This window comes from Chelonia mydas, chromosome 9 (assembly GCF_015237465.2).
Source record: "Chelonia mydas isolate rCheMyd1 chromosome 9, rCheMyd1.pri.v2, whole genome shotgun sequence".
Taxonomy (NCBI): domain Eukaryota; kingdom Metazoa; phylum Chordata; order Testudines; family Cheloniidae; genus Chelonia; species Chelonia mydas.
The window spans coordinates 57,195,522-57,211,163 of record NC_057855.1 but is presented as its reverse complement, the minus strand read 5'-3'; the positions used below and the strand labels follow the sequence as shown (position 1 = coordinate 57,211,163).

Below are 15,642 nucleotides of genomic sequence, written 5' to 3'. Positions count from 1 at the left end.
GTGCTAAGGCCCTGACCCAGCAAAGCACTTTGGTACACACTTAACTTTAACTTGTCCCACTGACATCACATGCTGCAAGTCATGCATGTCCTTGAGTTGCTTTGTTGCATCAAGGCCTCACTGATTAGCACCCAGAACAACAGTGTGTAGGTGCTGTGCTGCAGTCACTCCAAATATACTGAAGGCAGAGCTCTGAAGGAGCCCTGTCCTTCACAGAAACACGCTGGACCCAGCACATCCAATCAGACAGGATAAATCAATCAGAATAAAAAAATAGTGTTTGACCAGCAGCTTGACTGTGACCTGGAAAGGCCTGGCCGCATGACCTGGCGCCCCCAGTTTAGGAGAATGAACAGTTGAGGGACTGAGTGCCAGCGTGAGGGGCTCTCACCCGAGAGCACACTGCTGCCCACTCCAGGATTCCAAGGCTCTCGCAGTAGATCACACACCATGAATTGCATTTGGCTAAAAACTCTCCAGCTGAACTTCTTTGTCTCTCTCCCCAGGGAAGAGCTGGTACCCAGAGCCCAACCGCACAGGAACTCCTCGGTCCTTGGCTCAGCTGCATGCTATCAACGGCTATATCAACGGCTCTCTGCCCGGTACTGGATGCTGAGGAGTGGGGGAAGTGAAAGGAGGATGAGGGAGAAGGAGGGTCTGGGAGCAGTGCAGGAGGGAGATTGCTTAGAGTGGCACAACAGGATTATAGGGTCACCTGAAGAGAAGGGATATTTAGACTGGAAGCCAGGAAAAAATTCCTAAGGGTGAGACTAGAGGGAATGATAGCTCAGTGGTTTGAGCATTGGCCTGCTAAACCCAGGATTGTGAGTTCAATCCTTAAGGGCGCCATTTAGGATCAGGGCAAAAATTGGGGATTGGTTCTGCTTTGAGCAGGAGGTTGGACTAGATGACCTCCTGAGGTCCCTTCCAACCCTGATATTCTGTGATCTGCGAGGCTGTGGATTAGCCTCCCTAGGGATCCCTTTGTCTGTCTTATTTACCCTGGGAGCTCTCCAGGGCAGGGACTGTCTCCTACTAGAGTTTGCACTGAGTGTAGCACACTGGGCCCTGCTTGTAGTCTTTCCGTACTATACTAATGAACAGGTGGCAGTCTCAGCGCTGGGGATCTCTAACACTAGAGTAAAGGGAGCACTGAGGAAATATAGCAGGGGACAATCCAGCACTGACCAGGGATGGAGTAGACAACACAGCAATATTTTATCTCGATTCCATCTTGAAGGGCCCAGTCACACTCCCATGGTAGTTAGCGGCAAAGTGCTCAGGTGTCTTTACCGATGCAGAGTCAAGAATTGTACCCCAAAAGTCTGCCTGAGGAAAAAGCAGGGGGAGAAGTAAAGAGGAACAACAACTGTTTCCAGATGGAGAGTCCTTACCATTCCTAATTCCTACGGGCCAGAACTTGAAGTCCCTAATCAGGGCCTGACCCCATCTCCCATTAAAGTCAATGGCAAAACTCCCATTCACTTCAGGATTGGTCCCTCTTTTTTTGCTCAGTCCTTGCTCCCCTGGGCCAGATTCTGAGAGGTGTTGAGCATCTGCAGTTCATAGAATCATAGAATACCAGGGTTGGAAAGGACCTCAGGAGGTCATCTAATCCAACCCCCTGCTCAAAGCAGGACTAATCCCCAATTTTTGGCCCAGGTCCCTAAATAGCCCCCTCAAGGATTGAACTCACAACCCTGGGTTTAGCAGGCTCAAACCACTGAGCTATCGCTCCCCCCCCGGTATCCTGTCTCCAACAGTGACCAGTACCAGCTGCTTCAAAAAAATGGTGGCCGGCAATGCATGAGCTGACCTCTGTGTGATTGCGAGGGTGGTCAGCAGGAGGGAGGAGTCAAGGAACAGCCACTTTATGTGGTATGTTCCCCTTGCTGGACAATGTGCCATATGATGCAAAATGGATCATAAGCAGGGCCCCATACATTTCATGATTGCAGAGTCTTCCCTTTGCTGGATAACTGCTCCAGAATGCAAAATTTCTTTAAAAGCAAAAGTTTATAGATTTTAAGGTCAGAAAGGACCATTATGATCATCTAGTCTGACCTCCTGCATAAGACCCAACAGAAGTCAGAGATCCTGGCACGACAGGTTTCCAGAGCTTAGCACCTGTCAGGGGTTGGCCCATTGGTGTCTCTGGGTGGACTGGAGGCTATAACTGTGTGATTCTATGAGCTGTTCTCTCATTGGTGCATTTCCCCTCCCTTCCTGGCAGATCTCCAATTGTGCCAGAAAAGACCAGTCTATTGGCACGTCATTGGGCTGGGTACTGCCCCGGAAGTGCACTCTATTTTCTTTGAGGGCCACACATTCTTGGTGAGGAGCCACCGGCATACAACCTTAGAAATCTCACCGGCCACCTTCCTCACCGCTCAGACCATGCCCACCACCAGCGGCAGGTTCCTAATGTTTTGTCAAATCCCGGCCCACCAGCAAGGTAACATCCACCAGCCATCAGACTGGGAGGGATCAGAAGAGAGAGGATGGGCTGGAATCAGAGATGTGTGAGGTGACAAGACTCACAGCTCCCTCATGCTCAGTTAGACTCGCCTAGACCCAGTCACACCCCCTCTATTGATCTGCAAGGGGATATAAGGTTGATGTAATTGGCACACTGAGGAGCTGAAAGTGGGAGTGGGGCTATTTAACTTACACCTTTTCGTAGGCACCAACTCTGTGGGTGCTCTAGGGCTGGAGCACCCACGGAAAAAAGAAAATGGGTGCTCAGCTAGGGTGACCAGACAGCAAATGTGAAAAATCGGGACGGGGTTGGGGGGTAATAGAAGCCTATATAAGAAAAAGACCCAAAAATCGGGACCATCCCTATAAAATCAGGACATCTGGTCACCCTATGCTCAGCACCCGCCAGCAGCCCTGCCGATCAGCTCTTCTCCCTCTCCCCAGTGCCTCCTGCCCGCCGAGGATCAGCTGTTCAGCGGCATGCAGGAGGCGTTGGGGAGGAGGGGAAAGAGTGGGGGCAGGAAGAGGCGGGGCGGAACGGGGAGGAAGAGGCAGGGTGGGGGCAGGGCTTGGGGGAAGAGGTGGAGTGGGGGCTAGGCCTGGAGTGGAGCAGGGTTGAGCACCCTCTAGGAACTCAGGAAGTCGGTGCCTCTGCACCTTCTTACCCCTGCCTACTGCTTTTCTTGCTACCATCCTCTCTTCCAGCCATTAGACTTGTGAGATTTGCCATCTTCGACTCCTTTAGGCCTGCGGGAAACTCAGAACTTCTGCTGTTGGTTACAAATTGATGAGTGGATGTGTAAGTCAGGAAATAAGCACATCTTAGAAGTCTAATGGCTGTAAAATTAAAGCAGTGTCCTCTCCCTTACACTGGATAAATCAGGAGTAATTCCATGAATGCCAGTGGTATTGTACCAGTATAATACAGGTGTAAGAGGGAGGAGAATTACTGAGGCCACTTGGAATTATTTAGCGTCATCTCTGAATTTGGTCCAGAATCTGTCCCAGATTTGTTTTTTCCTGTGTTATTTCAAGAAGCAAAAAGAACAACACAAATTTCTCCAGAAGTCTGCAGCAATTAATTGGAAGCTAACCCAGGCCTCAATGTAGAGTGTGTGTTATAGAGCTCCTTAAATGATCATTGGTGTAATTAATTCTGTCTTTGCAGACGTAGTGGCTGTAATGCCTCTCCCATCTGGCTGCACTGGAGTCTGTTGGCTGTACATTTGTCTTATGTCATCTACGGATACATACGTATAAATCCCTGCCCTCCTCTACTAACCTATCTAATTCCTCTCCTAATCACTATCCTCATCTGTCTCTCCACATCAACCTACTTACCAAGACAGATATAATAGGTCTAGATAGCTGTATGTCCATCTGATGTAGAGGCAGGTAAACCGGGGATACTAGTGAAACAATATCCAGAGCTGTGAGTGAGTGAGACAGACAGACAGACATTGATGTTTCTGCCTGGCCCATTTGAATCCAGCTGGCATGGAAGCATACATCAGTGTGGAAGTCTGCCTGGAAGAGCCCAAGATGAAGATGAGGCTGGCCATAGATGCACCAGAGGAAGACTATTATGATGACAGCTATGATCTGGACAACACAGTGATTATGTTTGATGAGAGTGACTCTTCCCCCTCGATTGGCGCACGTGCTTTCGCCAAGCAGGAACCTGTGACCTGGATCCATTACATTGCAGCTGAGGAGGTGGATTGGGACTATGCTCCAATAATGCCCACTTATTTGGACAGGTGAGAGCATGTTAGCATGGCCAGGGAATGGGGCGAGTACAGGCTTGGCCAGCTGTTCCCTTTTCCCCCCTCTGAGTTTTCTTTCTCTTTCTCAAACCACCATGAAGCCTCAACCAGACCCTTTCCAATAGCCTCTTACTTCTTCCTCATTAGGCTCAGGACAAGAAGAGAGTGGGCTAAGTTCTTCTCTTAGGTATACCCGCCCAACCTCAGGGGAGTGAGAGCTGAGTTTGGCCCTTATATTTAAGCCATATTCCTTGCTGCTGGCAGATGGTAGGCTGAGCCATACAAGTCACCAAAGCCATAATGTGGTTTACTTTCTGCCCATGGAACCTGATCTAAAGGGAACTGTTGTCATTAAGAATCCTATCTGAGGGTGCATTATATTAGACAATACCATCAACATCATGGCAAAAAGGACTACCCCAGAATAAAGGCTGGGTGAGCAATCTAATATAGCCCGAGGCAGCATGCACAGTACCGGAGCATGGGGCTCCGTTTGGTCCCTTGCCAAAGGCTGGGAAGGGTGTGGAAACGACACAGTCAGCTCCTGGGAGAAAGGGAATTGTTTGATCTACTGTACCAGTAGTCATTAGCTTTCCACGAGCCATTTACCAGTAGCACAGGTAGAGTTCTGGAGGGAACTGTGAGGTACAAGTCCTCCATACAGAGGGTTCTGTAGTTGGTGCTGAAATACCCATCTCACCTTGCCCTCTTAAACTGTGAGGGTGCCATGGTGAGCCATGTGTGCTCCTGTGCTACCACTCTGCTGGTTTCAATGGAGATACACCAGGGATCCCTTTGGCCCTATATTTTTGCAGATGAGAGATGTGATTGCATTGTCCTGAGAGGATGGATCTGTACTAGATACAAGACAAGATTAGCCCCTAATGATGCTCCACTTCTTTCTGGGTAGCAGTAATCTGAGAATTCTATCATAGCAGTGTCTTACTCAGCACTGCCTGGTAGTGACAGTTGTCACCATTCATCCCACTCGCTCTACTCACGCAAGCTTGCTTGGGTATTAAGCAGGGTCACAGGGTTTTGCTTTCCCATGGAGAGTCTCAGCCCAGCCCCCAAAAGACAAGTATCAACCTCTCAAAACTCACTTTCCCAGTTAGCACTGACTGGGCCCCTTGTCTGCAGGGAAGCCGAGGGCTGAATGGGCTAATAGAGGGGGTCCTTCCAGATCAGGGTCAAGGCTTGCTGTCAGGGCAGTAAGAGGTTGCTGCCTTGGCCAAACAAAGTAGTTACTCGGTCATGTGATTTTAGCACATCTGGCAGTGACCCCAGCACATGTGGGCAAGTGCCACGCTCACTGCTTTGTTACAGTAACCAGTTGCTGCCAGGACCGGACACCGTTAACAAACCTCTTGTTGTTAAATTGTGTAGTCAATAGCGTGCCCACACTTGGGTCTGTTATGAAATAGACTCAGGAGTCCAGTAACCATTATCAGCCAGGTTTATTGCTAAAAGCCAATACCGGAAAAATGGTTCAATACAATACCAATTTCTGGGATGCCGTATTGTTGTTAAATTCACCTTACATAGAAGGTATGCTCCCAGAGCTACATGTTTTAGCTAGTAGTATTTTTGCATGATTTTAGAGGTTACAAACCCCTTCACACTTCACTAAAACCCAAACATCATTTTGTCCCCATTCCTTAACTTGTTCTGTACCTTCTTTATCTTTGTTGTGGATACTAGCACTTCAGATACTGATCCAAGAAGGTATCTGTACCAGGGCAGAACATTAATGGATTTTGCCTTTGACAAGTTTGCTGTTTTCTAACTCCAAAGCTGACTTCAGCTTTGCAAACTGTTATGGGATACTTAGCATAAGTGAACAGGATTATAGAAAGACAAAGGCCAATTTAGGCCATATAACTGCTAGAACTATATATATACAATATAATGTTATATTGATATTGTGTGCTTAATGCATATTAATACATGTGGTGTGAATAATGTATATTGATAATGTGATATATATATATATATATATATATATATATATTAATTAGCCCCTTGTATATTGGTCAACACTGTCCTACAACTCCATCTGGTGTAGGCTTCCTCTCTTATAGAAGTGATAGCCTGCATTTGAATCCAGTCTTAGGGTTGTGGAAAAGTTGTATTTTGTTGCATTGTTTTTTAGGGCAGGGACTTCCTTTTCATCCTGTTTCTGTACAATGCCTAGCACAATGTGTCCCTGATCCATGATTGGGGCCTGTGTGCACTACCATGATAACAAATTTATTATTATACAATTATTAATAATAATAATGATGGTGATAATAGTAAAAAATCAGCTCCTGTGCCCACCCCTGGCAATTCTGCCTGGGCTCACTCAGTTCTCCTTTCCCTCTCTCCCCTGTAGAAGTTACACAAGTCAGTTTCTGGAAGCTGGTCCTCAGCGAATTGGTTCAAAGTATAAGAAGGTGATGTTTGTGGAATATGGGGATGGGACCTTTAAGAACCGCAAGGTATCAGATCAACGTGACACAGGACTTCTGGGACCTGTCCTTAAAGGAGAAGTTGGGGATCAATTTACGGTAAGAAAAAGAGAGAGACGGCTTTCTGGTAAGAGGGATGGGAAGGGTAAACTCTGAAGATTCATTACTGTTCTTCTTCCTGGTTCCCTATTCATGCCTATGGTCCAACACAGATTCTGTATTGAATCCCTTGTAGTGGCTAGAGTCCACCAGAGAGGAGGACTTTCCTTCAGTTGCTACTGAAATCTAGAAGTAAAAGCCTCATTGACTTCAGTGGAAATATACGTGGGATGGATTTGGCCCAACGCTCTTGACTTGTCTTTAATGCAATCAGCTGTGCTTAGTAATCGTCCTAACCCATACATGGTACATGCCTGCCAACAGTTCACTTCCTTCCTTCAGTCTTCTCCAGCTATGTGTGGATTGCATGGGTAATTTAGGATGTACAGTACCTGGGGGAGGCTGCTTTATATGCACAGCCTATCTCACTGTACCCTTTTATTATCCAGCTGCTTGACTTGTTTATCATTAGCAAGAGGCAGAGTGGGTTTCTGGTGAAAACAGGTTATGATTCAGCGGATTCTAGTTCTAGTCTCTTTGATTTGCTGTGTAGCTGACCGCAAGGAGCTGAGGCCAAAGACTTCAAACTCGGGTGGCACTTATCTCCATATTTATTTGATTGGGCAGATGTTCAGAAACGCCACACACCCATTTGAGGTGGATGGCAGTTGTGGGTGCTCAGCACCTCTGTGAATCAGGCCACTTACTCAAGTCTCTTATGAATTCAGTGTCCAATTATGGGCACCCATGTTTTAAAAAATCAGTCTCAGCCACTCTGGGGCTCACTTTTCCCATCTGTAAAATAGGGTCTAAATAATATTTACCTACCCTCTAATAATTCTGCCATTTCCATGCTCTTCCACGGATGGACTGAAACTGGGACCTCAAAGAAAGTCAGGATCATAGAGTTTAAGGCCAGAAGAGACCCACTGGATCATCTAGTCTGACCTTCAGCCATCAGAGGCCACCAGCACCACCCAGCGCTCCCACACTAAACCCGACAACTGAAATGAGACCAAAGTATCACAGCCCACAGGAGACTAGACTGTTATGTGCCACAGACAGAGAACAGGAGGGACTGAGGTGCACCAGTGCCCGAGGCCCCCTGCAATAGCAAGGCAAAGTGTGCCTAAGACCAATCCAGAAAAGATGGAGACAATGCTGAAGATCATAGAATCATAGAGTATTAGGGTTGGAAGAGACCTCAGGAGGTCATCTAGTCCAATCCCCTGCTCAAAGCAGGACCGACACGAACTAAATCATCCCATCCAAGACTTTGTCAAGCCGGGCCTTAAAAACCTGTAAGGATGGAGATTCCACCTCCTCCCTAGGTAACCCATTCCAGTGCTTCACCACCCTCCTAGTGAAATAGTGTTTCCTAATATCCAACCTAGACCTCCCCCACTGCAACTTGAGACCATTGCTTCTTGTTCTGTCACCTGCCACCACTGAGAACAGCCTAGCTCCATCCTCTTTGGAACCCCCCTTCAGGTAATTGAAGGCTGCTATGAAATCCCCCCTCACTCTTCTCTTCTGCAGACTAAACAAGCCCAGTTCATAGAATCATAGAATCATAGAATCATAGAATATCAGGGTTGAAAGGGACCTCAGGAGGTCATCAAGTCCAACCCCCTGCTCAAAGCAGGACCGATCCCCGACTAAATCATCCCAGCCAGGGCTTTGTCAAGCCTGACGTTAAAAACTTCTAGGGAAGGAGATTCCACCACCTCCCTAGGTAACGCATTCCAGTGTTTCACCACCCTCCTAGTGAAAAAGTTTTTCCTAATATCCAACCTAAATCTCCCCCACTGCAACTCGAGACCATTACTCCTTGTTCTGTCATCTGGTACCACTGAGAACAGTCTAGAGCCATCCTCTTTGGAACCCCCTTTCAGATAGTTGAAAGCAGCTATCAAATCCTCGCTCATTCTTCTCTTCTGAAGACTAAACATCCCCAGTTCCCTCAGCCTCTCCTCATAAGTCATGTGTTCCAGTCCCCTAATCATTTTTGTTGCCCTCCGCTGGACTCTTTCCAATTTTTCCACATCCTTCTTGTAGTGTGGGGCCCAAAACTGGACACAGTACTCCAGATGAGGCCTCACCAATGTCGAATAGAGGGGAACGATCACGTCCCTCGATCTGCTGGCAATGCCCCTACTTATACATCCCAAAATGCCATTGGCCTTCTTGGCAACAAGGGCACACTGTTGACTCATATCCAACTTCTCATCCACTGTAACCCCTAGGTCCTTTTCTGCAGAACTGCTGCCGAGCCATTCAGTCCCTAGTCTGTAGCGGTGCATTGGATTCTTCCGTCCTAAGTGCAGAACTTTGCACTTGTCCTTGTTGAACCTCATCAGATTTCTTTTGGCCCAATCCTCTAATTTGTCTAGGTCCCTCTGTATCCTATCCCTACCCTCCAGCATATCTACCACTCTTCCCAGTTTAGTGTCATCTGCAAACTTGCTGAGGGTGAAATCCACACCATCTTCCAGATCATTTATGAAGATATTGAACAAAACTGGCCCCAGGACCGACCCCTGGGGCACTCACTTGATACCGGCTGCCAACTAGATATGGAGCCATTGATCACTACCCGTTGAGCCTGACAATCTAGCCAGCTTTCTATCCACCTTATAGTCCATTCATCCAGCCCATACTTCTTTAACTTGCTGGCAAGAATACTGTGGGAGACCGTGTCAAAAGCTTTGCTAAAGTCAAGCAACAACACGTCCACTGCTTTCCCTTCATCCACAGAGCCAGTTATCTCGTCATAGAAGGCAATTAGATTAGTCAGTCATGGCTTTCCCTTGGTGAATACATGCTGGCTGTTCCTGATCACTTTCCTCTCCTCTAAGTGCTTCAGAATTGATTCCTTGAGGACCTGCTCCATGATTTTTCCAGGGACTGAGGCGAGGCTGACTGGCCTGTAGTTCCCAGGATCCTCCTTCTTCCCTTTTTTAAAGATGGGCACTACATTAGCCTTTTTCCAGACATCTGGGACCTCCCCCGATTGCCATGAGTTTTCAAAGATAATGGCCAATGGCTCTGCAATCACATCCGCCAACTCCTTTAGCACTCTCGGATGCAAAGCATCCGGCCCCGTGGACTTGTGGTCGCCCAGCTTTTCTAAATAGTCCCGAACCACTTCTTTCTCCACAGAGGGCTGGTCACCTCCTCCCCATGCTGTGCTGCCCAGTGCAGTAGTCTGGGAGCTGACCTTGTTCGTGAAGACAGAGGCAAAGAAAGCACTGAGTACATTAGCTTTTTCCACATCCTCTGTCACGAGGTTGCCTCCCTCATTCAGTAAGGGGCCCACACTTTCCTTGACTTTCTTCTTGTTGCTAACATACCTGAAGAAACCCTTCTTGTTACTCTTAACATCTCTTGCTAGCTGCAACTCCAGGTGTGATTTGGCCTTCCTGATTTCATTCCTGCAAGCCCAAGCAATATCTTTATACTCATCCCTGGTCATTTGTCCAATCTTCCACTTCTTGTAAGCTTCTTTTTTGTATTTAAGAGCAGCAAGGATTTCACTGTTAAGCCAAGCTGGTCTCCTGCCATATTTCCTATTCTTTCTTCACATCAGGATGGTTTGTTCCTGCATCCTCAACAAGGCTTCTTTAAAATACAGCGAGCTCTCCTGGGCTCCTTGCCCCCTCATATTAGCCTCGCAGGGGATCCTGCCCATCAGCTCCCTAAGGGAGTCAAAGTCTGCTTTTCTGAAGTCCAGAGTCCATATTTTGCTACTCTCCTACTCAAGAGGAGCACAGTGTGACGTTGCACCCCATAATGCTTTGTAGAAATATGCTTATGAATGTAAATATAACATAACTGGAATATGTTTTATGCTACGTATGCCATGTAACATATCTCTGCAAAGGTTATGATCTACTGAATATATTCATCCTATTTGTATGTATGTATCATTTTTGTATTTAAAGTTATGAATATTAGCTGTGTACTGTGTACTTGTTTGTTTGTTTTAAGTAGCCTCAGTGAAGCATTTGCTCAGCTTATTGAGTAAGTGCCCAATCAAGAAACACTTAAGCTGACAATAGACTTTGATAGATGCCAATCCACATCTGAGCTTTCCTGGGAACATTCCTGTAGAGAACTATGTCATGCATGGACATGTGACTTGCCCAGGTGACTCCAAAATTCCATCTTGTAGAGGGGATTCTACACAGGGGGAGGGAGGGGGTTCCACCCACAAGAGAGAAACTATATAAAGCCCTGGGAGACCCCTCCATTTTGTCTTCAGCTGGCTCAAGAGATAGCCTCTCCACCCCCAAAGGATACCTGAAAGAAACTGGAACAAAGGACAGTAACCACAGGGGTGTGAGTGATTGCTGGACCCAGAGTAGAAGGAGACTAGTCTGTAAATGAAGCTTACTGGAACATCTCTGAGGGTGAGATTTCATCTGTAATCACTTTCTTACTGTATTAGGCTTAGACTTGCGTGTTTTATTTTATTTTGTTTGGTAATTCACTTTGTTCTGTCTGTTATTACTTGGAACCACTTAAATCCTGCTTTTTGTATTTAATAAAATCATTTTTAACTTATTAATTAACCCACAGTATGTATTCATACCTGGGGGGGGGCAACAGCTATGCATATCTCTCTATCAGTGTTACAGAGGGCAAACAATGTATGAGTTTACCCTGTATAAGCTTTATACAGGATAAAACGGATTTATTTGGAGTTTGGACCCCATTGGGAGTTGAGTATCTGAGTGCTGGAGGCAGGAGCACTTCTTAAGCTATTTTTAGTTAAGCCCGCAGCTTTTGGGGGACGTAGTTCAGACCTGGGTCTGTGTTTGTAACAGGTTAGCATGTCTAGCTCAAGCCAGGCAGGGCACTGAAGTCCCAAGCTGGCAGGGAAAACAGGCTCTGAAGTAGGCTAAGCACATCAGGTGGCAGTCCCAAAGGGATTTCTGTGATACAACCCGTCACACACGGCCCCTAGTCAGTTCCTCCAGCACTCGTACCAGGAAGTTGTCCCCAGCACTCTCCAAAAACTTCCTGGATTGTCTGTGCACTGCTGTATTGTTCTCCCAGCAGATGTCAGGGTGATTGAAGTCCCCCATTAGAACCAGAGCCTGTGAATGACCACAAGGAAAGCTTTGAAGACACAGGGCTATAGAGGGCTAAGTGTTATTGTTGTGTGTTGTCATTTCAGATTGTGTTCAAGAATCTAGCAAGTCGGCCTTACAACATCTACCCTCATGGGCTCACCAGCATAAGTTCCTATCACCCAGTGAAGTCTTCTGAAGGTGAGATTGGCTGAGGAAGGACACTGGAATTTAGCAGAGCTGTTGACAAAGATCACATACCTCAGAACAGGAGAGTTTTGTGAAGCCCACAGTAAATGGGTTGTTTTACCTATTCGAAGTACTTGGGTACTTATGTCCTCTCAGACTGCATTAACTCTTGGGGAGAGACCCCTCTGCACTGTGGAACCCTCTCTTACAGGGAGGTTTTGAGGACAGGGGCTGACAGGAGAGGTCCTGTTGAACAGGGAACTGAGGGTCAGCCAAAGGGGTCCAGGAGGCAGTGTGGAGTCCTCCCTCATGCAGATAGCTCTGGCCTCTCTAGGGCCCCCAAGATCTGAGAAGATCTACATGTTCTGGAGTCCAGATCTCCTGCTGCTTCCACTGAGAGGCCAACCCTGCCCCACAACGGCAGAATTCAGAGGAGGCTGTACAAAGGGAACCTCATGGGGTTTTCTTGCCTCTGCAGAGGTTCTGCAATGTACGATCAGTCTATGGTCTCATGTTCCCTCATGATGTTTCCAGACAACAGAACCGATCCCTCTGCTGCTGTTCTTCATCAGTAACAGAGGAATCACCGAGCCTCAGACGTCCTTGTCTTTACACAGGATTTCTTTAGCATATCAGATCATCCAAGTCAGTATCCCCCTCTGGCTGTGGCCAGCAATGCTTCGTAGGAAGGAAATACCCACTGCTATAATGCACCTTCTATTGAGCGATGCCGGATACGTGCACTGGGGGAATTCGTTCCCATCCCATGCACAGTGATCAGCATATGCCTTGTATATTTCACTTTCTCCTCATTCCTTGGGCATTTCGTACTGACCAGCCCTTCCAAAAACCTTCCTGGAACCACACAGCTATAAAATGGGGTTTAAATGGTAGCTTAAAGCAAAGTCAACTAAATAAACTTGTGTAGTTCTAAAAGTGTTTTGAATGATCAATTGGCATTTATCACAACATTCCTTAACATAAAACACTGCTCTATTAGCAGTGGTGTAGTAAGGTAGTGACATGGCTGTCAGCTGCAGTGTTTTGAGCCATTGCTGTAGGATAATGCAATATTTTTATTATATAATCAATGCCTAGCTCTTTTCAGCAGTAGATCTCAAAGCATTTCACAGTTTTTAATGTATTTAACTGCACACAGCTGTGTGAGGCAGGGCCATGCTATTATCCCCATTGTACTCATGGGAAACTGAGGCACTGAGCAACTTGCCCCAGGTCACCCAGGAAATATGTGGCAAAATTGAACCAAGGTCTCCCAAGCCCTTGGCTAGTGCCCTAGCTGCTGGACCATCTGACTGGGGACAATGATAATCACTAATCCTCCTCCTCCTGCCATTTTACTTAATACAACCACCCAGTTATGCCACCTTCCCAGTGACCAGTACTGAAATCAACAGGACTGCTTCGCAGTCAGATGCTGCTCAGTGGATTGGAATCTTATTTCATTTATACCAGTGTAAATCAGGAGTAATTGCACTGAAGTCAGCAGAGTAACACTGTTGTAAAGTTAGTGTGAGGGTGGCAGAATCAGGCCCTTTGTGGCATCAGTGAAATTCTCCCTGGGCAGGAATCCTCCATTCTGATGCTGCCAGGATGGGTGAGCTGGGCACACAAGCGCTCTCCTGCTCTGCTTTAATTTGGGGTTTCCCTCTGGTTCAACTTATCCTCCTGGTACTGCTTCTTGTTTTCCTCTGTACAGTTGCTAGGTTACCACCTGGCCTTCCAACCACTGCTGGACTGCTGCCTGGTGGGAATCTTTGGGAGACACTGTTACTTAGGAACCATCCTGATTCTTGGGTGGGCATCATGCGGCTTCTGTCTCCCTTCCTCTTTCTTCCTTAAGGATTAAAACTATCTAGGGCAACAATCGCAGTGCATGAACAAGCTCCTCTGCTGCTGCTTCTAGCTGGGATGGGAACCTCCAAGAAGAGGAGAGGAACCAGTGGCTTCAGGTTTCATAAAACTAGATCAGATTTGCAAGCCCCCCCTTTTTCCCCCCCTATTATTTAATTTAAGCTAGTGCCTTCCTCCAGGACAGCTAGGTTCTGTTCCCGGCTCAGCCACAGACTCACTGCGTGACTGTTGGCAAGTCACGTCCATGCTTGGTGGCTCCGTTTCCCCAGCTATAAATTTGGCAGAACACTCACCTATCTTTGTGGATCTCTGCCTAACAATTGTTGTGCCATAATTTAAGGGTGATCAATTAAATCCAAGTTTTTCTAGGAAGTTGGGCTCTTAATTAGGAGTGGATGAGCCCCCTTCAGAAGCATATTGGGCATAAGCAATTGCCCTGAGGAGGTATCATCACGGTATTTATTTGATGTTAGCGTTTTCTGTCTTCTAGCCAAACTTCTTTTCTCACAGTTATTCTGTATTTGTTTGTCATTCTGTCCTTCTCTGCATCACTCTTCACGCTATCTATTCCCTTGCCATTTCACCTATAATCCCCACTCAGCAAGACACAACCCAGATAAATTTGAGTTCAGATCAGATTCAGCCCATGATATTCATAAGCGGTTTCAAAATTAGGCACAAACCTTCCCTTTCATCCCTGGCTCTGTTTGGCTCAGGCAAGTACTAGCACCTCCAGAGAAGTCTCCATACCTTCCCGCCATACTGTACAGGCCTTTTGGGTTTGCAAATGTGGTCCTGATTCAGGAAAGCACCAAAGCGTGTGCTGAACTTTAAGTGCCCTTCCTGAAGGGGAGTGCTTTGTTGGCTCATGGCCTTGGGCTGAAAGTGTTGTGGGATCAGGCTTTCTCATGAGATTTCAGGAGCTCTGATTGGGGTTGGGCCAGCAGTCCCCACAAAAGAAGCCCCAATCATGGAATCTAAGCACTGTTGCTTCTGGACCTAGATGCTCGTCCTTGACCTTCTGTTGCTTCTACAGGATGCTTGTATGATCTTGATTCCTACTTGACCCATTCAATCCCTTCCTTCCTGCAGCCCATTTTATAAGTAGGATTACCCCCTCCACCGAATAAATGCTAATGAATTGCTTTTGGGGGTTGTCTGTTACCAGATAAAGATGTGAAGGATATACCTATTGAGCCTGGCCAGTCATTCAAGTACAGCTGGAAAGTGACGACTGAGGATGGGCCAACTGGCTCAGATCCTCGTTGCCTGACCCATTTCTACTACAGCTCCATCAACCCAGTCCGAGACATGGCCTCGGGGCTCATCGGCCCCCTATTGATCTGCTCTAAAGAATCGATGGATCAGAGAGGGAATCAGGTGAGCTCTTCCCTTTCAGCGTAACCACTTGCCATTGCGGAGGTGGAGGTGTGGCCAAAGTGTGCTGGAGTCCCATTCCTTGTCTGTTTGAGCTGCAGGACAGAGCCATTGCAGTGCGACATAGTGACACTGCACCACAGCTTCCCAACATTTGAATTTTCCCATGGTGATAATGCATCATTGCTTGCTAATTTTTCATCCTTAGGGACAGATCCCAAAGCCCTTATGTAGGCAAATCTCCCATTGGCTCATGTGGGAGGTTTGCTTGGTTAAAGGGCTGCAGAATTTAGTCTTTACTTTCCATGACACCAATATTAATCGGAACTGACAAAA

At 46.9% G+C, this 15,642-nt stretch overlaps 1 protein-coding gene across 2 annotated transcripts in view; it reads left to right on the top strand.

Moving 5' to 3' along the window:
• F8 (coagulation factor VIII) overlaps window positions 1–15,642 on the top strand; it is a 79,786-nt gene that overhangs the window by 25,550 nt on the left and 38,594 nt on the right. For both annotated transcript variants that reach the window (XM_007056233.4, XM_043522509.1), the window contains exons 6-11: window positions 507–602; window positions 2,234–2,455; window positions 3,971–4,238; window positions 6,619–6,793; window positions 11,976–12,069; window positions 15,098–15,309. In XM_007056233.4, the coding sequence (XP_007056295.2) occupies window positions 507–602; window positions 2,234–2,455; window positions 3,971–4,238; window positions 6,619–6,793; window positions 11,976–12,069; window positions 15,098–15,309 (1,067 nt within the window). The remainder of the gene's footprint in view (window positions 1–506; window positions 603–2,233; window positions 2,456–3,970; window positions 4,239–6,618; window positions 6,794–11,975; window positions 12,070–15,097; window positions 15,310–15,642) is intronic.